The sequence below is a fragment of the Neophocaena asiaeorientalis genome, unplaced genomic scaffold (assembly GCF_003031525.2).
Source record: "Neophocaena asiaeorientalis asiaeorientalis breed wild unplaced genomic scaffold, Neophocaena_asiaeorientalis_V1.1 scaffold134, whole genome shotgun sequence".
NCBI classification, from domain to species: Eukaryota; Metazoa; Chordata; class Mammalia; order Artiodactyla; family Phocoenidae; genus Neophocaena; species Neophocaena asiaeorientalis.
In genome coordinates this window covers 23,071,875-23,090,220 of record NW_020185339.1, presented here as the reverse complement: position 1 = coordinate 23,090,220, position 18,346 = coordinate 23,071,875, and the positions used below count along the sequence as shown (strand labels likewise).

At 49.7% G+C, this 18,346-nt stretch overlaps 2 protein-coding genes across 5 annotated transcripts in view; one reads left to right on the top strand and one right to left on the bottom strand.

Moving 5' to 3' along the window:
* The window catches only part of MBD6 (methyl-CpG binding domain protein 6), a 6,885-nt gene extending 3,934 nt beyond the window's left edge, over window positions 1-2,951 (top strand). The window contains 7 exon segments of the mRNA XM_024736980.1: window positions 1-59; window positions 339-492; window positions 676-845; window positions 975-1,388; window positions 1,495-1,547; window positions 1,771-1,834; window positions 1,986-2,951. The exon segment at window positions 1-59 is cut by the window's left edge and continues 37 nt beyond it. Coding sequence (XP_024592748.1) covers window positions 1-59; window positions 339-492; window positions 676-845; window positions 975-1,388; window positions 1,495-1,547; window positions 1,771-1,834; window positions 1,986-2,060 — 989 coding nt within the window. The 3' untranslated portion in view covers window positions 2,061-2,951.
* Window positions 2,952-3,110: 159 nt separating this feature from the next.
* DCTN2 (dynactin subunit 2) lies at window positions 3,111-17,772 on the bottom strand. Of its 4 annotated transcripts, none has more exons than XM_024736732.1 (15): window positions 17,563-17,752; window positions 16,596-16,664; window positions 10,846-10,851; window positions 8,072-8,168; window positions 7,856-7,917; window positions 7,425-7,523; window positions 6,639-6,799; window positions 6,297-6,447; window positions 5,873-5,938; window positions 5,611-5,649; window positions 5,355-5,432; window positions 5,194-5,265; window positions 4,860-4,962; window positions 4,651-4,742; window positions 3,111-3,569 (listed from the first exon to the last, which is right to left on the bottom strand). In XM_024736732.1, exons 1-15 carry the CDS (start codon window positions 17,596-17,598, stop codon window positions 3,483-3,485), a joined length of 1,218 nt encoding a protein of 405 aa, XP_024592500.1. In that variant the 5' UTR covers window positions 17,599-17,752; the 3' UTR covers window positions 3,111-3,482. The 4 variants fall into 4 exon arrangements, with proteins under 4 accessions (XP_024592500.1, XP_024592498.1, XP_024592501.1 ...); XM_024736730.1 differs by having other exon boundaries at window positions 7,847-7,917; window positions 17,563-17,746; XM_024736733.1 differs by lacking the exon at window positions 10,846-10,851 and having other exon boundaries at window positions 17,563-17,772.
* Between the last annotated feature and the right edge of the window lie 574 nt (window positions 17,773-18,346).

Below are 18,346 nucleotides of genomic sequence, written 5' to 3'. Positions count from 1 at the left end.
CTTTAAATTCTTCTCTGCTGGCTGCCAGCCTGGATCCCCCGTCAGGGGCGCCCCCCCAGGTGAGGATGAGGATGAGTGGGTGGGACAGAACCAGAGGTAGAATCGGAGATAGGAGCTGGGAATCAAAGGCTTTCAGTTTCATGTCTGAGCTCTTCCTCAGGGTCTTTGGGGAGGGCTTAATTCTTGGCTGGGGGTAGGATGGCTGCAACAGCTGGGTCTGTATTTAATAAACATGGCCTACTTCATGTGAGGCTTCAGTGGGATTGTACATATGAAAGTACTCTAAACTTATTGAATACTTTACACATGTAAATGTAATAACTATTCTTTCTCCTTAGCCCTGTGTCCTGAGTGCCCCCCAACCTGGACCACCTACCTCCAGTGTCACCACGGCAACTACTGACCCGGGGGCCTCCTCTCTGGGCAAGGCCCCCTCCAACTCAGGGAGACCCCCCCAACTCCTTAGCCCTCTGCTGAGTGCCAGCCTGCTGGGTGAGTCTGAGGGAAGACTCTGGTGTGGGAGAGAAGAAAGGAAGCAGAAAAATTGAGAGTAGAGGCTGGATGAATTAGGGAAGAAAGTCTCTGACCACCGGGTAAAGGCTAAAAGAATAATAGGGTCTGCTCAGCCTAGCTGGTTGGCCTAGGGAGACCCTTGACTTTACAATTCCTCAACAGGTGACCTGTCTTCGCTGACCAGCAGCCCTGGAACCCTCCCCAGTCTGCTGCAGCCTCCTGGCCCTCTTCTCTCTGGCCAGTTGGGGCTGCAGCTCCTCCCTGTGGGGGGAGCTCCTCCACCCCTCTCAGAGGCTTCTAGTCCCCTAGCCTGCCTGCTACAGAGTCTCCAGGTGAGGGTATGGGTGTGGGTGTGTTCGTTAGGGAGAGAAGTTTTTCCCAAACTGGAAGTATAGACATTTTGAGTTACAGTGGCAGAGGGACTGCATTTGAGACTGACTGAGATTTTGTTTTGTCTGCAGATCCCTCCAGAGCAGCCAGAAGCCCCCTGTCTGCCCCCTGAGAGCCCCACCTCAGCCCTTGAACCGGAGCCTGCCCGGCCTCCCCTCAGTGCCTTAGCCCCACCCCACGGTTCTCCTGACCCCCCAGTCCCTGAGCTGCTCACTGGGAGGGGGTCAGGGAAACGGGGCCGGAGGGGAGGAGGGGGACTTAGGGGCATTAATGGTGAGGCCAGGCCAGGCCGGGGCCGAAAGCCTGGCAGCCGGCGGGAGCCTGGCCGACTGGCCCTCAAGTGGGGGGCACGTGGTGGCTTCAATGGACAAATGGAACGGTCCCCAAGAAGGACCCACCACTGGCAGCATAATGGGGAGCTGGCTGAAGGGGGTGCTGAGCCCAAGGATCCATCCCCTTCTGGGCCCCATTCTGAGGACCTTAAGGTGAATGCAGAGTGATGGTGGTCTGGGCACAAAGACTCTGAGGAAAGGTTGAGGCCAAGGCGCCTTCTCCTAACTTTTCCTACACACACAGTCTGTCTTTTCTCAGGTGCCCCCAGGGGTAGTCAGAAAGTCTCGTCGTGGCCGGAGGAGAAAATACAAGTGAGTATTGGGCCCACCACAATATTGGCCTTTCCCCACATCTTTTTGGGTTTATAGAAATAGCTCAAGAGTGACTTGGCTTTCAGAAAGGCAGATACTTGCTTGAATATGAATAAGGATATTACGCCTTTACTATCCAAATGTAGAAAGTTTCCCACCCAAACTCTGAAATTCACCTGGTGCTTGGGGAGGTGTTCCTGATCATCTGTGCCCCTTATTGCAGCCCTACCCGGAACAGCAACAGCTCCCGCCAAGACGTTACCTTGGACCCCAGCCCCACAACCCGCGTAAGTGTGCGTCCCTGTGTGGGTGGGTGCAGGTGCGAGTGCGTGTACGGGGTGAGGCAGGAGGAGAAGGTCAGTGGGAGTGGGGAGAAAATAAAGGACTTCCTGATACCTAGCTGTTTGATCACTTCTTTCAACTTCCCCTCTTGTATAGGCGGCTGTCCCTCTGCCTCCCCGGGCCCGCCCTGGCCGTCCTGCCAAAAACAAGAGGAGGAAACTGGCCCCATAGCAGCCATACCTGGAGCTGGATCTGACCCTGACTGGGGAGAGCTGAGTGCTGAGCCTTGGGAGCCCCTGCCAGCCACGTGCACCTGTGGACAGTGGGTGGGGGCACTACTCCCCACTCAGAGCACAAATGCAACCCCTTCCCCACAATCCCATCCTGAGCCATTGCAGGGGGTAGGGAGGTCACCCCCTCCCCCCCAAAGCCATGTCACTGAAAAGGCCTGGGGGGGGGTATATGGCCCTCTCCCCACCAGGCTAAGGGGAACACCCCTTTCCCCAGGTCTTTTATTTGTTTAAGTTATTTTTGCACAAATGACTCTTTTATATTTAATTCGACTTCATTGCCTCCCTTCTCGAAGCCAGCAGGCTCAGTTTACAAACCTGTGAGCTACTGTTGGCTGCTGCCCTCCTTCCCAGTGAAAGGTACAAAGCAATAAGCATCATGCACCCTCCCCTCACCCCTACACACCCCTCTGCCTCTGGCTCAGGTTGCTCAAAGCACAGATCCCTTCTTACCCCGTCCCCAGGTTTGAAACACATAGCCTCATTTCAAGGTGTAGCCAGCTTCCCTCTACTTTCCTCTGGGATATAAAAAGGGGGTAAGGGGGCAAAGAGAGCCGTCTTGGTCTCTCCTCCCATACACACTACACTGCCCCTTCTCCCCCCGTCAAAACGCTCAGAGACGTTGTGACGATGCGACTGAGGATTATGCAACGTGGTCCAGCCGGAGCGGCCAGCATGACCAGCTGTCCAGGGGCTGCCTCCTGCCTTTTCTTTTGTAAAGACAAGACCTTTGGGAGTTTTAATTCTGTTTTGTACTTGCCCTTTGGGGCCTCCACTGCTTTTCTATGGGAGACACTCTTAATTTAACAGATGAGAATATTTTGAAACTCTGGCTCTGACTCTGTCCTCATTTTTTCCTTAGTTCTTTTGTAAGAACATGTTACAATTTAAATCCTTCTCTTGTAGTAGAGGGTGGCTTAGACTGTCTATTACACTGTGAATGTCTATCTCTCTAGTGCTGCCTCTTCCCCAGGAAACAGCAGAGGCCACACAGAGTACAACAGCATTTAATGGTCAGAAACAGTTGTACAGTATTACAATCTATTACAATCAGTCACAGAAGCTGTGCTGGAGGACAGGATCCAATCCTTCCCCACACCAGGCAAAGCAGTATTGGACAGGAGCTGGCATGTGGCTGGGCCCACGTCCTCATCCCCGTGGCCTGAGGGGAGACCACCATCTAATATCCCCCAGGTTCCACTACTCTTCAGAGGAGGGGTGTAAGCCCCACATGCAAGAAGAACCCCTTGCCCCCAGTGTCAGATGGGATGTGAGAGTTATGATTAAGGGGAAACCCTGTGTAAGGTGTTAACAGAGTTTAAAGGGGTAGGGATTACCCCTGTTCTCCATCTCCCAAAGGTGCTCACTTTCCCAGTTTCTTCATCCGTTCATCAATGTTGGCAAAGTTCCGCTCAACTGTGGACAGGTTATCACGCATCGTTGTCTGCACCTAGAAAAGTGACAGAGCTATTTTACTCTTTGTCAGGTTCGGGTGCTTACCTGAATGAGGACCTGGAGAAATTCTCTTACAGAAGGCAAAAAAGATATGGAGGGGGATTCCCTGGTGGTCCAGTGGTTAGGACTCAGCACTTTCACTGCCAGGGCCCCGGTTTGATCCCTGGTTGGGGAACTAAGATCCCACAAGCCACACGGCATGGCCAAATTAAAAAAAAAGAAAAAAGAAACGGAAACAAGTTGATGGGCCCCAGAGCGGGAAGGTTATTGCACCAGTTTCCAGGCTGCCCTGGAATACTGTGGACCTAGCACAGGGTCTGCCAAGCAGGCAGGCTTCTTAAGAATTCCCATCCTAACTTTAACCAGAACAGCTCTTTTATCTGTTTTATGTAATGTGGAACAAGTAAGATTTTGTTGACATGAGGGTTTCACAGGTCCAGTTTTAGAAAACTGCTCTGGAGGAAGAACATATACCAAGCACTTTAATTTATCTTGATGGTCCTATGATACAAGACAACTTTAGTGCTTCTCCCAGCTCTGAGAACAGTGCCCCCAACAGAAACCGAGGACTCGCTATGTGCTGGGCACTGCTAAGAGAATGAAGAAAGAGGCGAGGCTCACTGCCCAGCATCAGGAAGGAAGTGGCAGAATCAGGTGGGAGCCCAGCTCCTGATTTCAAAGCCCATGTTCCATCCGATGTGCTATGCTCAGAAGCATCTGGTTTGAGGACCCAGGGAGGGTAAAACTAAGCTGTGACTACAGAGTGAAGGGGTAGGTTTTATAGGAAAAACTGAGGTTTACTGAACTCTTAACAATTCACTCATATTATTTCACCTAATCCATAAAACTCTGAGGTAGGTATAATTTTCCAGACGGTAAGATGGAGGTTCATAGATTAAATAAGTTGTCAAACGTCCCACAACCATTGAGAAACAGTATGGAGACTCAAACCAAGCCCCTGCCATACCACCATGCCACCAAATGGGCTAAGGCAGAACCCTATGGAGATGAAGCTGGAGAACCTAGCCTGTGTGTGCTGGGGAAGGGAAGTAGCCGACCAGTAAAGGGGCACACACCTGGGTCAAGAGAGTGGCGCTGTCCTTGAGGGAACAGGCGATCATCTGCTGTGTGGTATCCAAGTGTGTCATAAGCTGACCAAACTGCACGGCTATGAAAGAAGGTCAGAACGGTATGTGTGGTGTTAGAATCCAAAACCAGAGGGGAAGGGAACAAAAGCTGCCCACTTTCTAATTCCTCTTAGCACCCCTGGCAGCTGGCCTCCCACCTTGTTCATGCAGCTGCCTGATGGTGACAAGTCTCTGCACCAGCTCAGGAAGGGTGGAGGCGAGGGGGCTCCAGCGCTGTATGGTTTCATACAGCTGGTGCACCTGGACGGACAAGACAGTGGCCAACCTTCAGCGAAGTACACACCATTCACTAGGGTGGGAAAGGTCAACTTGGTGGGGCAAGAGGGAAGCACTGCCTTTTCTCTGCTATTAAGAGCATATGAAGACAGGGACCTGAGGATTCAGTGCTCTCATGCTTTGCTCTTCACCACCAGAAGAGTACACAAGGGAGCAGGAAAGGGTATGAAGATGGAGGAAAGGGAACTTCCTGACCTTGCTCTGGGCATCTGCATCCCCTACAGAAGCTTTATGCTTGGCAATCTCGTTCACTTTTCCCAGGACACTCTGAAAGCACAGGTTTTAAGGTTGATAGGGCATCTAGGGCTTCCAGAGTCCCAAGCTACCTGTAATCCAATTTGCCCCCCACTTAATACCTGTAGCCGAGCCTCCACTTGGTCCAGAACTGCAAGGTCCAGGGTGCTCACCTTTGCTTGCAACAGCTCTACAGTCTCCTGGGGGTGGGAGTTAGGACAAGCTTCATGAAGGGGAAGAATCAGACTAGAAAAGGCCACCCCATATTCCACTGGAGGTAATTAATAAATAGCTACAGATCCAAAACCAACGTTCCAAGCAAACCCAATCCCGATATCCCCCCTGTAATCCAAACACTCCAGTTCCTTTTACACTCACCATAAGGCAGGCTCCCTGCAGACCTGCAGAAAGGGGATTCTGATGGGGAAAAGCAGGAAAGAAGTCAGTGGTTCTTATCTCTCCATGCGATTACCACCTTCTCCCATCCTTTCTGGTTCTAGCGGGCAACCCCTGGCTGATCCTGTAACTGGAGCCCTTTCCTGACTCCTCCCAGGATTCTGTGGAATGCTGTGGACCTCAGGGCTCAGGGCGCAGGATATGCGGGTTATATACTTAGACTAAGTATAGGAGAGCACCTGACCTGAGCATCCTGATCACAGCGTACAGCTGCTTCCAGCTCTGCCAGGCGCTTCTCGAGTTCTGCCACCTAGGGGGAGGAAGGAGGGGAAATTTGCCATCCACCTCCCTGCTGCTGCAGTGGGAGGTAAGATCCTGCTCTTTGCTTGTCTGCTTACCACTCCCCTACCCTCTCCCCACCGCTCTGCCAAGGGACTTCTTTCCCTGGAACACATCCCTAGTCAAAGTCTTCACTGAAAGTAGATGGTGAGGCAAACACGGAGAATGAGACATCAAGAGGAATCAAGCATTCCCAGCACCCTCTCCCCAGATGTGATCCCTTGGAGGGAGGGAGGCAAGTCTCTAGAGCCACATCTCCCTGGCCCCTCAACCAACATTACATACATACATACATATATACATACATACACACATACATACATACATACTTTGGCAGCTTGAGAGAACTTGTCCTGCTCAGGCCGAGAATGTAGTTCGTAAGTGACAAGGCTGCTATCTGGGGGTGTCCCACTAGTGGTCTTTCCCCCTGAGCCAGTCCCTTTGCTGTTCTTTGTTGCTTCCAGCTGCAGCAGTAGGCGCCTAGGTCAGGAAACCAGAAACAATGTCATGACTTGAAGGATGTGGGTCAGCCCAGTCACTCTCGTTTCTGCCTCACAGTCAGCATTAAGGAACAGCTAGGCCGCTTCTCCCCTTCGTATCCCTGTCAGTACCTGGCTGAGTCCCTCTACACCCCAGTCACCAATGATTTCCCAGCGAAGTCTGGCACCCACTTAGCCAGAGCTCCATCGGGGTCAGTAAGGTTGATTGCGGCATCTGGTCCCAGCAGCTTCTCCAGATGGGAAGCAACCAGCTGCTGCTTCAGGGCTGCCAGCTGCTTGGCCAGCACCACGGGGGTCAGCTTCTCCTCAGTGGCTGACTCCTTCACTGTCGTCTGGTATGAAAACAAACAGACAGTGAGGGGTGGCAAGAATGATGAGTCAAGGAAAAAAAATAGATCAAGACCCTTAAAAATAGCTGCGGCTGAGGACTTCCCTGGTGGCGCAGTGGTTAAGAATCCGCCTGCCAATGCAGGGGATCCAGGTTCGAGCCCTGGTCCAGGGAGATCCCACATGCCGCGGAGCAACTAAGCCCATGCACCACAACTACTGAGCCTGTGCTCTAGAGCCCACGAGCCACAACTACTGAAGCCTGGGCGCCTAGAGCCCGTGCTCCGCAACAAGAGAAGCCACCTCAATGAGAGGCCTGCACACCGCAACGAAGAGTAGCCCCTGCTCACTGTAACTAGAGAAAGCCTGTGTGCAGCAACGAAGACCCAACGCAGCCAAAAATAAATAAATAAATATAAATTTATATTAAAAAAAAATAGCTGTGGCTGAAACTCACTGGGATGGTCCTTACCCACCTATAGAACCGAATATAAATTCATGTGCATTTCTAAACTCTGAAAACCTCAGCCCCCTTATGCAGGAGCTTAGGGAAGCTTTCTCCTCCTGCTGGGAGGTCTTCCTCTGCTACGTAAGTCATAGCAGAGAGGGGAGAAGAGAGTTTAGAGTTACCTTGATTTTCTCAACTTCAGTCGTCAGCTCTTGGACCTCATGCAGCAGTCTCTGGTACTTTTGCTGGGGTGTCTCCTTCACTCCCAGACCCTCTCCAAGCTAGAGAGCAAGCACAGATGGTGATGTTACACCTCCCAGTAGAGGGAACCTCAAGAATTTGTCCAAACCCCAGGCCTAGTTTGTAAGTGTATCATGCCCAACTCAGAATCCACACCATCCTAGTCCAGGAGGACTGGAGATGGCTGGAGGCCTGGAGACGCTCCAGAGCAAAGAGCAGGGGGACAAAGCATCCTCAACTGCATCCTGCTGGCCTCCTCAGGGCCCCCAACCACAGAGAAACTTGGAATCCCAACTACGTCCCTTGATCTCTCTCCTAAATGCCCGCTGGGTAGGACTGCTGCACCATTCCCATCAACACACACACAACAAACCATCTCGTATTCTCCAGATTCATATCCCGTTCTTTTGGTTTTTCCAATTCGATCTGAGAAATCTGCCAAGAAAAGAAGATGGAATTGAGGGCCTGATCAAGACACACGGCAGTCATGGTCTCAGATGACTGTGAGGGCTTCCATAAAACAGCCCAAAGCAAAAGTCAGTAAGGCCTGAGGTCAGGCTTCCCCATCCAATTTCCAACCGGGTCTCACCAAGTCCCTTTGTTCCCACTCTCTTGTCTTTGAACTTGTCATAGGCAGCATTGGGGTTGACAATGATGTGCTCCACACTTGTACTCGTCAGCTCCTCCTGCAGGAACAGGTAGTTCAGACCAGGGGCAGACTCATTCCCACCCTCGAACTTCCCCGACCCCACAAAATCCCCAAACCACTGGGAGACTGGGCTGTACTTTCCCAAGGGGAAAGAAGGGCGGCTCCATTCCAAGCTACAGACCCAGGTTCAACCTAGGAAATGAAAGCTTCCTGGTAAATTTGGAGTCTCAGTTGTATAAATATTAACACCCTGATTCAACTGGGAACAGAGGCAGCATAACCTCCCCGCCCATTCTGTACATAAGCCTCCCTATCCCCTCCCCTTCCCCAATCCAGCTGGGCCCTCCCAGTTATCTGGCACACACCATGCATTCAGGGCAAGAAATCAACTTGACTTCTTTTAACCTCCCCCTCCTAAAAGTAAATTTCCTTGCTGCTGAGGAAGTCTATTTTCAAGCTAACTTCCCATCCTTGCTGGAGGGAAAGAGGAGACAATCAAGCTACTAACTCTGAGAGTGAATATCAGGCCTTTCATAGCTGCTGAAGGGAAGATACCAGCTCTTAGATACAAAGGGAAGGCTGGCAGAAGGCCTGACCAGAAGCCTTGTTTCCAGGCTGCCGTGAAGTCAGGGAATTCAGGGGATACAGAGAAGAGGCAAATGCTTTTTAATTTTTTGGCCGCGCCGCGCGGCACATGGGATCTTAGTCCCCCAACCAGGGATCGAAACCATGTTCCCTGCATTGGAAGCGTGGAGTCTTAACCACTAGAGTGCCAGGGAAGTTCCTTGCTGTATTATTATTATTATTATTATTTGCGGTACGCGGGCCTCTCACTGTTGTGGCCTCTCCCATTGCGGAGCACAGGCTCCGGATGCGCAGGCTCAGCGGCCATGGCTCACGGGCCCAGCCGCTCCGCGGCATGTGGGATCTTCCCGGACCGGGGCACGAACCCGTGTCCCCTGCATCGGCAGGTGGACTCTCAACTACTGCGCCACCAGGGAAGCCCACTGTATTATTTTTTAAGGGACATCTTAGAAGCAACAAGCATAAGCTGTATCTGTTTGCCAAGAGTACCCACGGGCAAAGGCCACGTTTAAGTCCTGAAATGGAGATAGCCCCGGATCTTTTCAGGGAAGCTGCAGTACCTGCCTCTTCTCCCTGACCCTTCTGCTGTTTCTTAAGCACTGAAGCTCTTCCATAAAGAGGGGAGGTGGTAAAGAAAGTGAAAGAGATTTCACCCTAAAAATTGACGCAGAAAGGTTCCCTCCTTACTAGGTATCTATTAGCTGTTCAGATTCTAGTAACTGCACCAAGACCATGCCCTCCAGACTGCATGTCTCTCCTTCAATTGTCAGCAGTCCAACAGGTCTCATTACATTACTGAAGGAAGTGGAAGGAGACCAGAAATCCTTTTCTGTTGGGGTGGACATCTCCACCTTCCACAGGAAGAAGGCAAAGAGAGTCTTCCCTCCTTTAGCCAGAGCAATGATTCTCAACCCTGGCTGCATGCACAACAGAATCACTTAGAAAAGGGGGCGGGGGGCGGGGGAGAGGCCTGGGTTCACCTCTGTAGATTCTGATTTAATTGTTCTGGGGTAGGGCCAGGGTAGTGGGCCAGTTTAAAAGCTACCCAGGTCATTCTAATATGTATCCACGACTGAGAGTCTCTGTCTGCGTGTGTGTAGTAGGGGTTGATTGGTGGGGGAGCAGTTATGATGGAGAGACATGGAGAAAGAGCAGCAGACACAAGCTCCGTCCTTCATCTCTGCTCTGCTATTACAGAAGGAACAAGTGTGAGTGGCAGCTTTATAAATAGGGAGGAGGGGGGTAAGGAGAAAATATCAACTTCGACCTTTACCTCTTCTTCAGGGAAGTGCTAGGCAGAGGGGCAAGAGCTAAAGATTAAGGGAAAATAAAAGGGTTCAATGTCCCATATGCAAGTGCCTAGGGGAAGAAACAACTGAGTCCCAAATTATTCTCTCCTTAATTTTCTCTGAAATGTTATGGCCAGAGCACACACTGGCCAAATAATTGTGTGGTCTCTGGCCTCTAAAAAGTGTTTGTCTGAGAAGGACTCATGTTCAGGAAGGAACATCACCCTCTCTCAAGTTCCCCCTCAAGAATATGCCTCTCCTCCTGTGAGTGCCCCGATCAAGGCCAATGAGGTAGAAAAAAAAACCTCTTTGGGAGGCAGAGTCTACAGACCAAGGAAAGAAATTAATCACAGCTACCATTTTATTAAGCCCTTATTATAAGCCAGGCACTATGCAGATGAGAACCTGCTTTCCTAAATAGGGAAGGTGTGGAATAAGAAAGGGTCAACAAACAGAGCATGAGTCTCAGAGGTTCTGGGATGGTAGCAGGGATGGTCAGTGCTTTCATCTCACTATTCCTGCTGCAGGAGCACATCCTGAGGCAGAAGGGCTGCCCGACGCTGGCATCCTCTTGGAGCCTCTCCGAGGGTGTGGCCCCGGAGACTCAGGTCGACAGCATACTTTAGCCCTCCGGTGGCACCTACTCCGCCAGTGACTCGGAGATCTGGGGGCATGGGCTGGAGGTAATGTCATTACAGTGATTCGTGAGATGGGAAAAGGTCAGCTGGGGCTGGGGCTGAACAGAGGGACAAAAGATTTAGTAGAGATAAAAGGACAGAGAAACAACTGCCCATCATAGCACACCCCGTTAAAAAGCACATGAAAGGTCAGGCTTCTTACCAGCTCCTTGTGGTTTCCCCAGAGGTGAGAAAATCAAAAGAGTTAAAAGGAAAGGGAGTGGGGACATGGGGGTGAGGGAGGGAAAAAAAAGACAAAATTGTTATTAGCAAATTGTCACATGCACTACATGATAGTCTTCAAACATACTGCACCACAGGGCCCAGGGGAGCCTAGCAAAATTTGGGGGCCAAGAAATTTCAGCTGGGGTCACCACATACCCCAAGAGAAAGAAGAGCTTGGGACCCTTTCCTCTCTGGTGGTGAGGATGTCATGAAGCTTTGCCATTAACAGCAGCAATTCAGGATCATCTGAGAACTAGTAGTTAGATGCTGCAAGCTGGTGGCATGGAAGAGGACAGTGGGGGGAGAGAAGGCTGAGATGGAGGGGAAGCTGGAGAAATGGCAGAATGTGAAGCAGAGGCTGGGAAGACATTCTGAGAACGTGTAGCTGATTGAAGGTCCATGATTCTCAAGGGGGAGTTCATGGCTCAAGTCTTCTTATCTCTCGGTTTCTCTAGTTTTGAAGAATTAGGCATTTGGATGGCAGAATCAGTCATAATGAGGGTGCTCATGTGGGTGGTTTGATATGACTTTATGTTAAGCAGAACAAAATATGTCAGGTACAGATGGTGAGTTTAAGGAAATCCGAGGTACCTAATTGAAGCCCCATCCTCATTCTCTGTTGCCAGAGGAGAGGCAGGGCAAATCCTGGTCCCTTGCGTAGTCTGGTATATTATTTGCATCCATCTTGAGTGGCTGGGAACTCACCCTACAGCTCTGAGGGATCCAGAGCAATTCTGCCATGATGTGCTAGCACAAAGAGTCCAAAAGACACCAAGATTCACAGCTACCAGACATGTGCAGAACATATTTCTTCAACCCTCTGTTCACAAGGTTCACAGGGGTTGGAGGGTACACAAGGGGGAAAGGTGAGAGTATCTCAAAGAGGCTGTATTTTAGTTCAGGCCACTAAAGTAGACAAGGCTCCACTTCCAGGCAAGACTGTGAAGAACTGCCAGGAGAGGAAATCCAGCTGTATGCACAGCCTGTCCAGGATCTCTACTGATGGGCAGACAGAAGTGTGGGAAGTCGAGGATGGTTATATGTATATGAAAACACACGATGGGACAAAAACAACTGCATCCTCTCCCAGAGATTTCAGCTAGATGCATCTGAACTTCAACCTCGCCATTCCCGTCTCATGCCAGAGTCCAGCCCAGCCGAGACTCCTCTTTCAGCTCAGGGGAGAGGTGGATCCAGGTCCTGTGGTCTAGGCTGGGATGTCTCTGCAGAGTGGGTGTAAGCACTCACAGGTGCACACATGCAAACACACAAGGGGAGGCACACACACTATACCTTTCTCTTACTTGCCTCACCAAGCTAAAACCAGCTTGAGAAAAACTCAAGGAAAAAGAGAGGACAATGGGCCATAAGTTCAAGTCCAAATCATGAGGAACAAGCAGAATGGGGGAGGAAAGAAAATCAAAAAAAGGAAAAGTGGTATATTTGTTTGTAAATAGTATATACCACCTCCAGGTCTGACCTACGCGTGGGTTGGGAAATGAGATTTTAGGGATAATTTCTGTAACCTGGAGTAGTAATAGTCACCATGGGAACCTATTACACCAGCCAACTTGATTAGAAAATTCTAAGTGCCCTGATCCCAGGTACCAGTTTACCTGGTACAGGACTCTCAGTCCCTCTCACTAATAACCTCCCAGACGCCCCAGGGTTGTTTGGCTAAGTGGCTATGCCTCAGAGGGCAAGACCTGAGGTTCCAGATCAGACACGGGAAGAGGTCACTGCTGCTCTCTGAGCCTGTTAGGCTCTGTGCCAACACCGCAGCCAGGGGCACTTCGGAACCATGATGACAAGGAAGATGGATAGTGCTGTAGAATAAAACTGTCCAGGATGGACCAACACAGTGCTGACCATCCAACCATTTCTAAAGGAAGGGTACAGAAACAGAAAGACTCACGAAAGCACAAAGAACCCAAGCTAGTACCTTAAAAATGTATATAACACCCCTTTCCTATCCCATTTACTTTTCTCTAAAGGCTTAGCATAGGGGAATATTAAAATGAGGTTTTTACCAGGTATAATCCACATACAGTCAAGAAGTGAGGACTGTTGCTGTCCCCCTTGTTCTCCACCCTTGTCCAGAATGGCTAAAAGTCACTCCCTTTCTCTTAACTCAGTCTGTGGAGGAGAAAGGCAACCCCCTTCCAACCCCACCTCTTAAATGCCTTATGTCCAGAAGCATTCTTAGTCTCCATGCTTCTATCCCATCCTCCATTGGACAGTTGTATTCTGCACACCTCACAAGGGGAAGAGACAATGATCCATGAATCATAGCTGTGCTTCTAAACCTTGATTAAGGATCTTTAACCATGAGGCCAGCAGGCCCCTTAGTGACCCAGCTAGAGATGCATTAGAATTTAAAACAATTAGCTGCAACAATAGCACAGAGACAGAGCATTGCATGCGAGATGGCAAATGAAAAAAACATGCAGAGAAGAAGCATCGAATGGTCTTACTTGTGCAAACTAGTGTCCAGGCAAGGTGGTGAGGAGGGAGGATGGGGGAAGCATTAGGAAAAACTCAGATAAGTTCAAGTGCGCCAATAGTCAATGAACACAATCAAGCATACTCTGTGATATCCTAAACTGTAAGGAAAAGAATCTACTATTTCACATCTCAGGCTGGTGGAGTTTTCAGCATTATCTACCCTTTGGAGAACTGAAGTCTCTGCCACAGACCCACCAAACTAAGGCTAGATCACTTTTTCCCTTTCACATGCATCAGGGATAGTTACAGCATAAAGGGAGGAACTAAATCCTATTTCTAGTGAGTTTTCTAAATTTACTCCCCTTGTTCCGGCAGTTCAAAAGCCATGAGCAGAATGCCACACAGACCCAAAGGTAGGCTGTGCGCCCAGGGGGGGAAGAAATTCCAATTGGGAATTTGCTTTCCTGACAAGACATTTTAAGAAAAGTTTCCAAAAAGCCCATCACCCCAATCAACCCAGGAGTGTCTGAAATGCAGAGGGGATCCTCCTAGATTGAGGAGTTAAGAGCTAGACTGTGCGGTTTTCTGGCCCATTCACTTTAGAATATTTTAGTTCCTGCTAAAATTGTTTTGAAGGGATAGCAGGAAAATCAGGATTATGTTTACCAAAAATAAAACCTTCTACTACTTTCCTCCCCCATCCTCCCCACCATGGGAATCGCAAACTTTAATGTTTAAGTTAAACTAGCAATTACAATCTTTAGGGGCTATTATAGGATATTATGTCCTTCAGCAGCCCAATTTCTTCCACAGTGGAGCAATGAGAAAGCAAGTGAAAAGACATTGAAGATCAATACCCCTTGACTATTTCTTCAAATAAAAATCTGGAGACCGCCCTGAAAGGTTCCATACGAAGCCGGTCATACTGGTTGTCTCCAGGGAATGGAACTAAGCAGTGGCAGGCAGCAGTGGGAAGAGACACTTTTTGTTCTACGTGCATATATTACCTACTTCAAAAACTAATAAAATTAAAGTTGAAAATAATCTGGAAACTAAGGCAGAACATGCTCTCGCCAGGAGTGAAGAAGGTGACTGAAATCTCATGGTTCAGCCACAATAGTGGTGATGTGCACTGTCACCTGTACTAGGTCTTGGGAAGGTAAGTGAGAAGGGGACAGGCTGCTAGTGAGAATCCAGGCCTCACAGAAATGAGGTTTCTGGATTGTCTAAGTACAACCCACTGCTCCTCAAGTTGCACATATACGTCAGTATTAAGAGCAGTGGCAGAACCATTACTCAGCTGACTTCCCGAAAGCTGCCCTCCTAAGGCCCACAGGGACATGCAGGGGCCAGAGACATTAGCTGACATCAGGAAACATCTCAGGCCTCTCCCACTCCCGCCAGGGCTCTTGAAGTAGCTGAAGGTCTCCCCACCCCATTTACTCCTCCCTAGTGATGGAGAGTCATTTAGCTGAGCCTTAGGTGATGTAGGCAACTTAGCTCCTCTTGTATTTACCATCCAGTTCCTATATACTTCTATACTGGCATTCTGGGCTACATCCTGCAGGAAATGAACACTTACGGTGTGCTCTCCCCATCAGCCACCCCACTAGATGCTACTAAAATAGGCTGCTCAGGCTCAGCAGGGAGGAACAGCCAATCAGGGATGCACGTTCAGTTCTTCCATGCGTGGGATGAGGGTCATGTTCTTTTCATTAAGAGATAGCCCATAACTTCAAAAGGAGAATTACAATGTATTTTTTCGTTTGGAAAGAGGACTGCTATATTACCTGTCTGTATCACAGCCAGCGACAAAGGGACAAAGTTCCACTCGTTATCTCACCATGAAGGCTTGATATTTTATAGGCAGAGGCCTAGGCCAGAGTTGAACAGTCTCTGAACTATGGTAGTAGAATGGAGTCCTCGGTATACATACTCCTGCCCTTTGAGGTCAGAGACTGCTCCCTAATAAGATACCTCTTAGAGTGACAGGTCTACACCTAGGTCCTGAGCAATGACAACATCTGCATTATCTCCAGATACTCAAGTTTGGGGGACAGACTGACATGCCAGCAAGTACAGAAGCAACAAGGAACACACCACTCTGAGAGGGGACAGGGAAGGTGTTCCCCACAAAGTAGGAACCACTTCCACATGGGGGAAATCAAATAAGGAATAAGTGAGTACGCCAAGCCATACATTATAAGCCAGCCACCAGCATTCTCCAGAACTAACCAGCCCCACAGACATAACCACAGGACTTACAGACACACATACTGAGCCTGTTCCCACTGACTCTTGGTCACAACTCTATTGAGATCTCACACCATCAGTGTGACCCTAGCCCAGCTCTCCTTGGAAATTACAGAACCTAAAACACATCCTATAAGACATGTTAACAGATCTTTGCTCCTCTTGGCACTTACATATAGAATTTTTACTATGTTGATTTCACTCACTCAATTTTTTCTTTCATGTTTCCTACATGTATCCTAACTCCCCCATTAGTCTGGGTGATTTTTGAGGGCAGGGACATTTCTTCCTCTGCATTGCACAAAAATCAACAGAGAATGAACACATTCAATAAATAATGCTAAGTGGTTTCCCTTATGGTTAAAATGTGTCCATAACTAATTCTTTCCCCTTGAGTTCTTCTTGAATCTGAAAGTGCTACCAGGGCCTCTCCTCTGCTGATATGAAAGATTTACGTGCTTCCTCAAATTTGTTTTGCTCTAACCAGGTTCCTTATCTTTCTAAAATCTCGAATTCATTTTCCTGCTCCTTGGCCAATGGATACTGTATATTCACATAAAAGAGTATTCCTCAATACTTCAAAGTCTAGCTCTTGTTAGGATAATAACAAACATGTACTGAGCAATATATTTTATGAAATAGAAGGCCTAGCTAGGTCTTAACCTCAAGCAGTTTGTAAGTGCTCAGGATTCATGAATCATTACCATGGACTAGTACCCAGAGCCCTAACTAAGTCACTAGCCCCCAACCTGTTTTAAGATATTTCAATTGTATTTAAAAGGCCCAAGTACCAGGCCTCTTAGCTGTAATTCCACTGACCTGACTCTCCTTCCTGGCATTGCTCATTTGCAAGCCCTGCGACATACATACCACCCAGGCTGGGTTGGCATACCCGCTTATTGCTGTGGGTGGCTCACCAGAAAAGGGAAAGGGCCTGCCTGGGGGGGAGATCAGAGTCCAGAGGAGTCCTGAGGCAGCACACAGTCTTACCGCATCAAACTCCGCTTGATCATCCTCAGGCAGGTCGCTGGTTTCATAAACATCTGGCTCGTTCCTGGCCTGCAGGTAGAAGCAGTGACCACCCAACCTCACTACCCAGCATCCACCAACACGCCTGACCCCACTCCATTTGAACAAGTTAACAGAGAAAGCAGGCTGTGACGCCACGATTCTGCCCCTTCTTTCACCTGCCCCGTGACCTGCCTGTCAGTTCCCATGTCTCAGAGGGGTGGGGATAACAGTGGGGACATCTGATGGTTAACGGTGAATGTTAAGTGATGACAAAGATGTCACCCTGAATCTGAAGGGGGGCGGGTCCTCGGCACTCATGTCAGGAGGAGAGAAGCTATCATTAGGCCCTGTACACACTACCCTGGCACAAGGACTGAGAGTGACTCAGGACCTTAGTACCCAAGGTCCTATCCCAACCCCCACCCCGAGAATGCAGGCAGGGCAGCACAAAGGGAGGGTACATGCCGGCCTGTGCGGGGGTGGTTTGGGAAGGAGGTTCCCCAGAGGACATAGTTCTCCATCTGGCACAAGAGGGGTTCTGTCACGGTAACCTCTTCACTCTTGCCAGGGTGAAGGCCATCACCAAATGGTCTGGTATGTGTGTCTCGGGAGGGGGTGGGGGGCTCATGGGAAGATTTGGGGAGACACGGGTGGTGTTGACACGGATGGCAGAAGCACTCGAGCACAATGCTAAGTGCCTGGAGATGATTTCTGAGCCGAGAAACCGGCGACTGCCGGAAAGGGGCCTTGTAGGCCGTCCCACGGCCCAGCCCAGTCGGGTCGAAGGAGTCCGGAGGGTGCAGCGGCCGGTCGGGGAGCTAGCGGCGGGAGCCCTCGGGGAGGAGGAGGGGTTTCAGGCGGGAAGGGTCACGGGTTGCTGTCTGTTGGGGGTCCTTAGGAGGTTGGGGGCGCGGTCTTGGGGAGCCAGAGCCGGCCGTGTACTCACAATGCCGGGAAGGTCGGCGTATTTAGGGTCCGCCATGGCGGCGGCGAGGCGGGGTTGGGGGACCGGGGCCTCGGTGGAGCCGGGGCCGGTGTTCGGGTAGGGGAGAGGCTGGGTCCGGGTCCAGGATAAGGCGGCCGCAAAGGGAGCGGCGGAGGAGGCGGAGGAGTAGGAAGTCTCGCGACAGGAGTAGTACAGGGGAAGGGTGAAGCAAAAGTCGCGAGAACAACCCGCTACCACACCCCTGGAGTGACAGGGATTGGCGAGAACACGACCTGGGAATGACGTAGTGGCGGGGAAGCGTCGCCTAGGATTGTGGGATATGTAGTCTTGGACGATCCGGCTTAGGCGGGTGACTGACAATAACGCGCCTTGGGAGTTACCTCGTACGACTTATTTTCTTTCGTTTTTACGTCGAGTCTGTGAAAGAGCTTTTATAATTCCTGTTTCTCGAATAAATTTGGACTCCCAGAAATTAAATGACTAGGTAAAAATAACACAACTAGGCATGCTGTGGCACAGCCAGGGCTTCGAAACAATAACAACAAGTAAAATTTGGTAAAGATTTAGTCATGTTAGGAATGAGAAAGTTAAGTAAACTTCTCAGGTTAGGGCTGTCAGGTAAAATACAGAGCACCTAGTTAAATGTGAATTTCGGATAAACAACTAAGTCTTTTCAGTATAAGTACGTCCCATACGGTATGGGACATACTAACACACACAAATTATTAGCGTTTCATCTGAAATTCAAACTTAACTGGGCTTCCTGTTTTTGTTTTTCAAATCT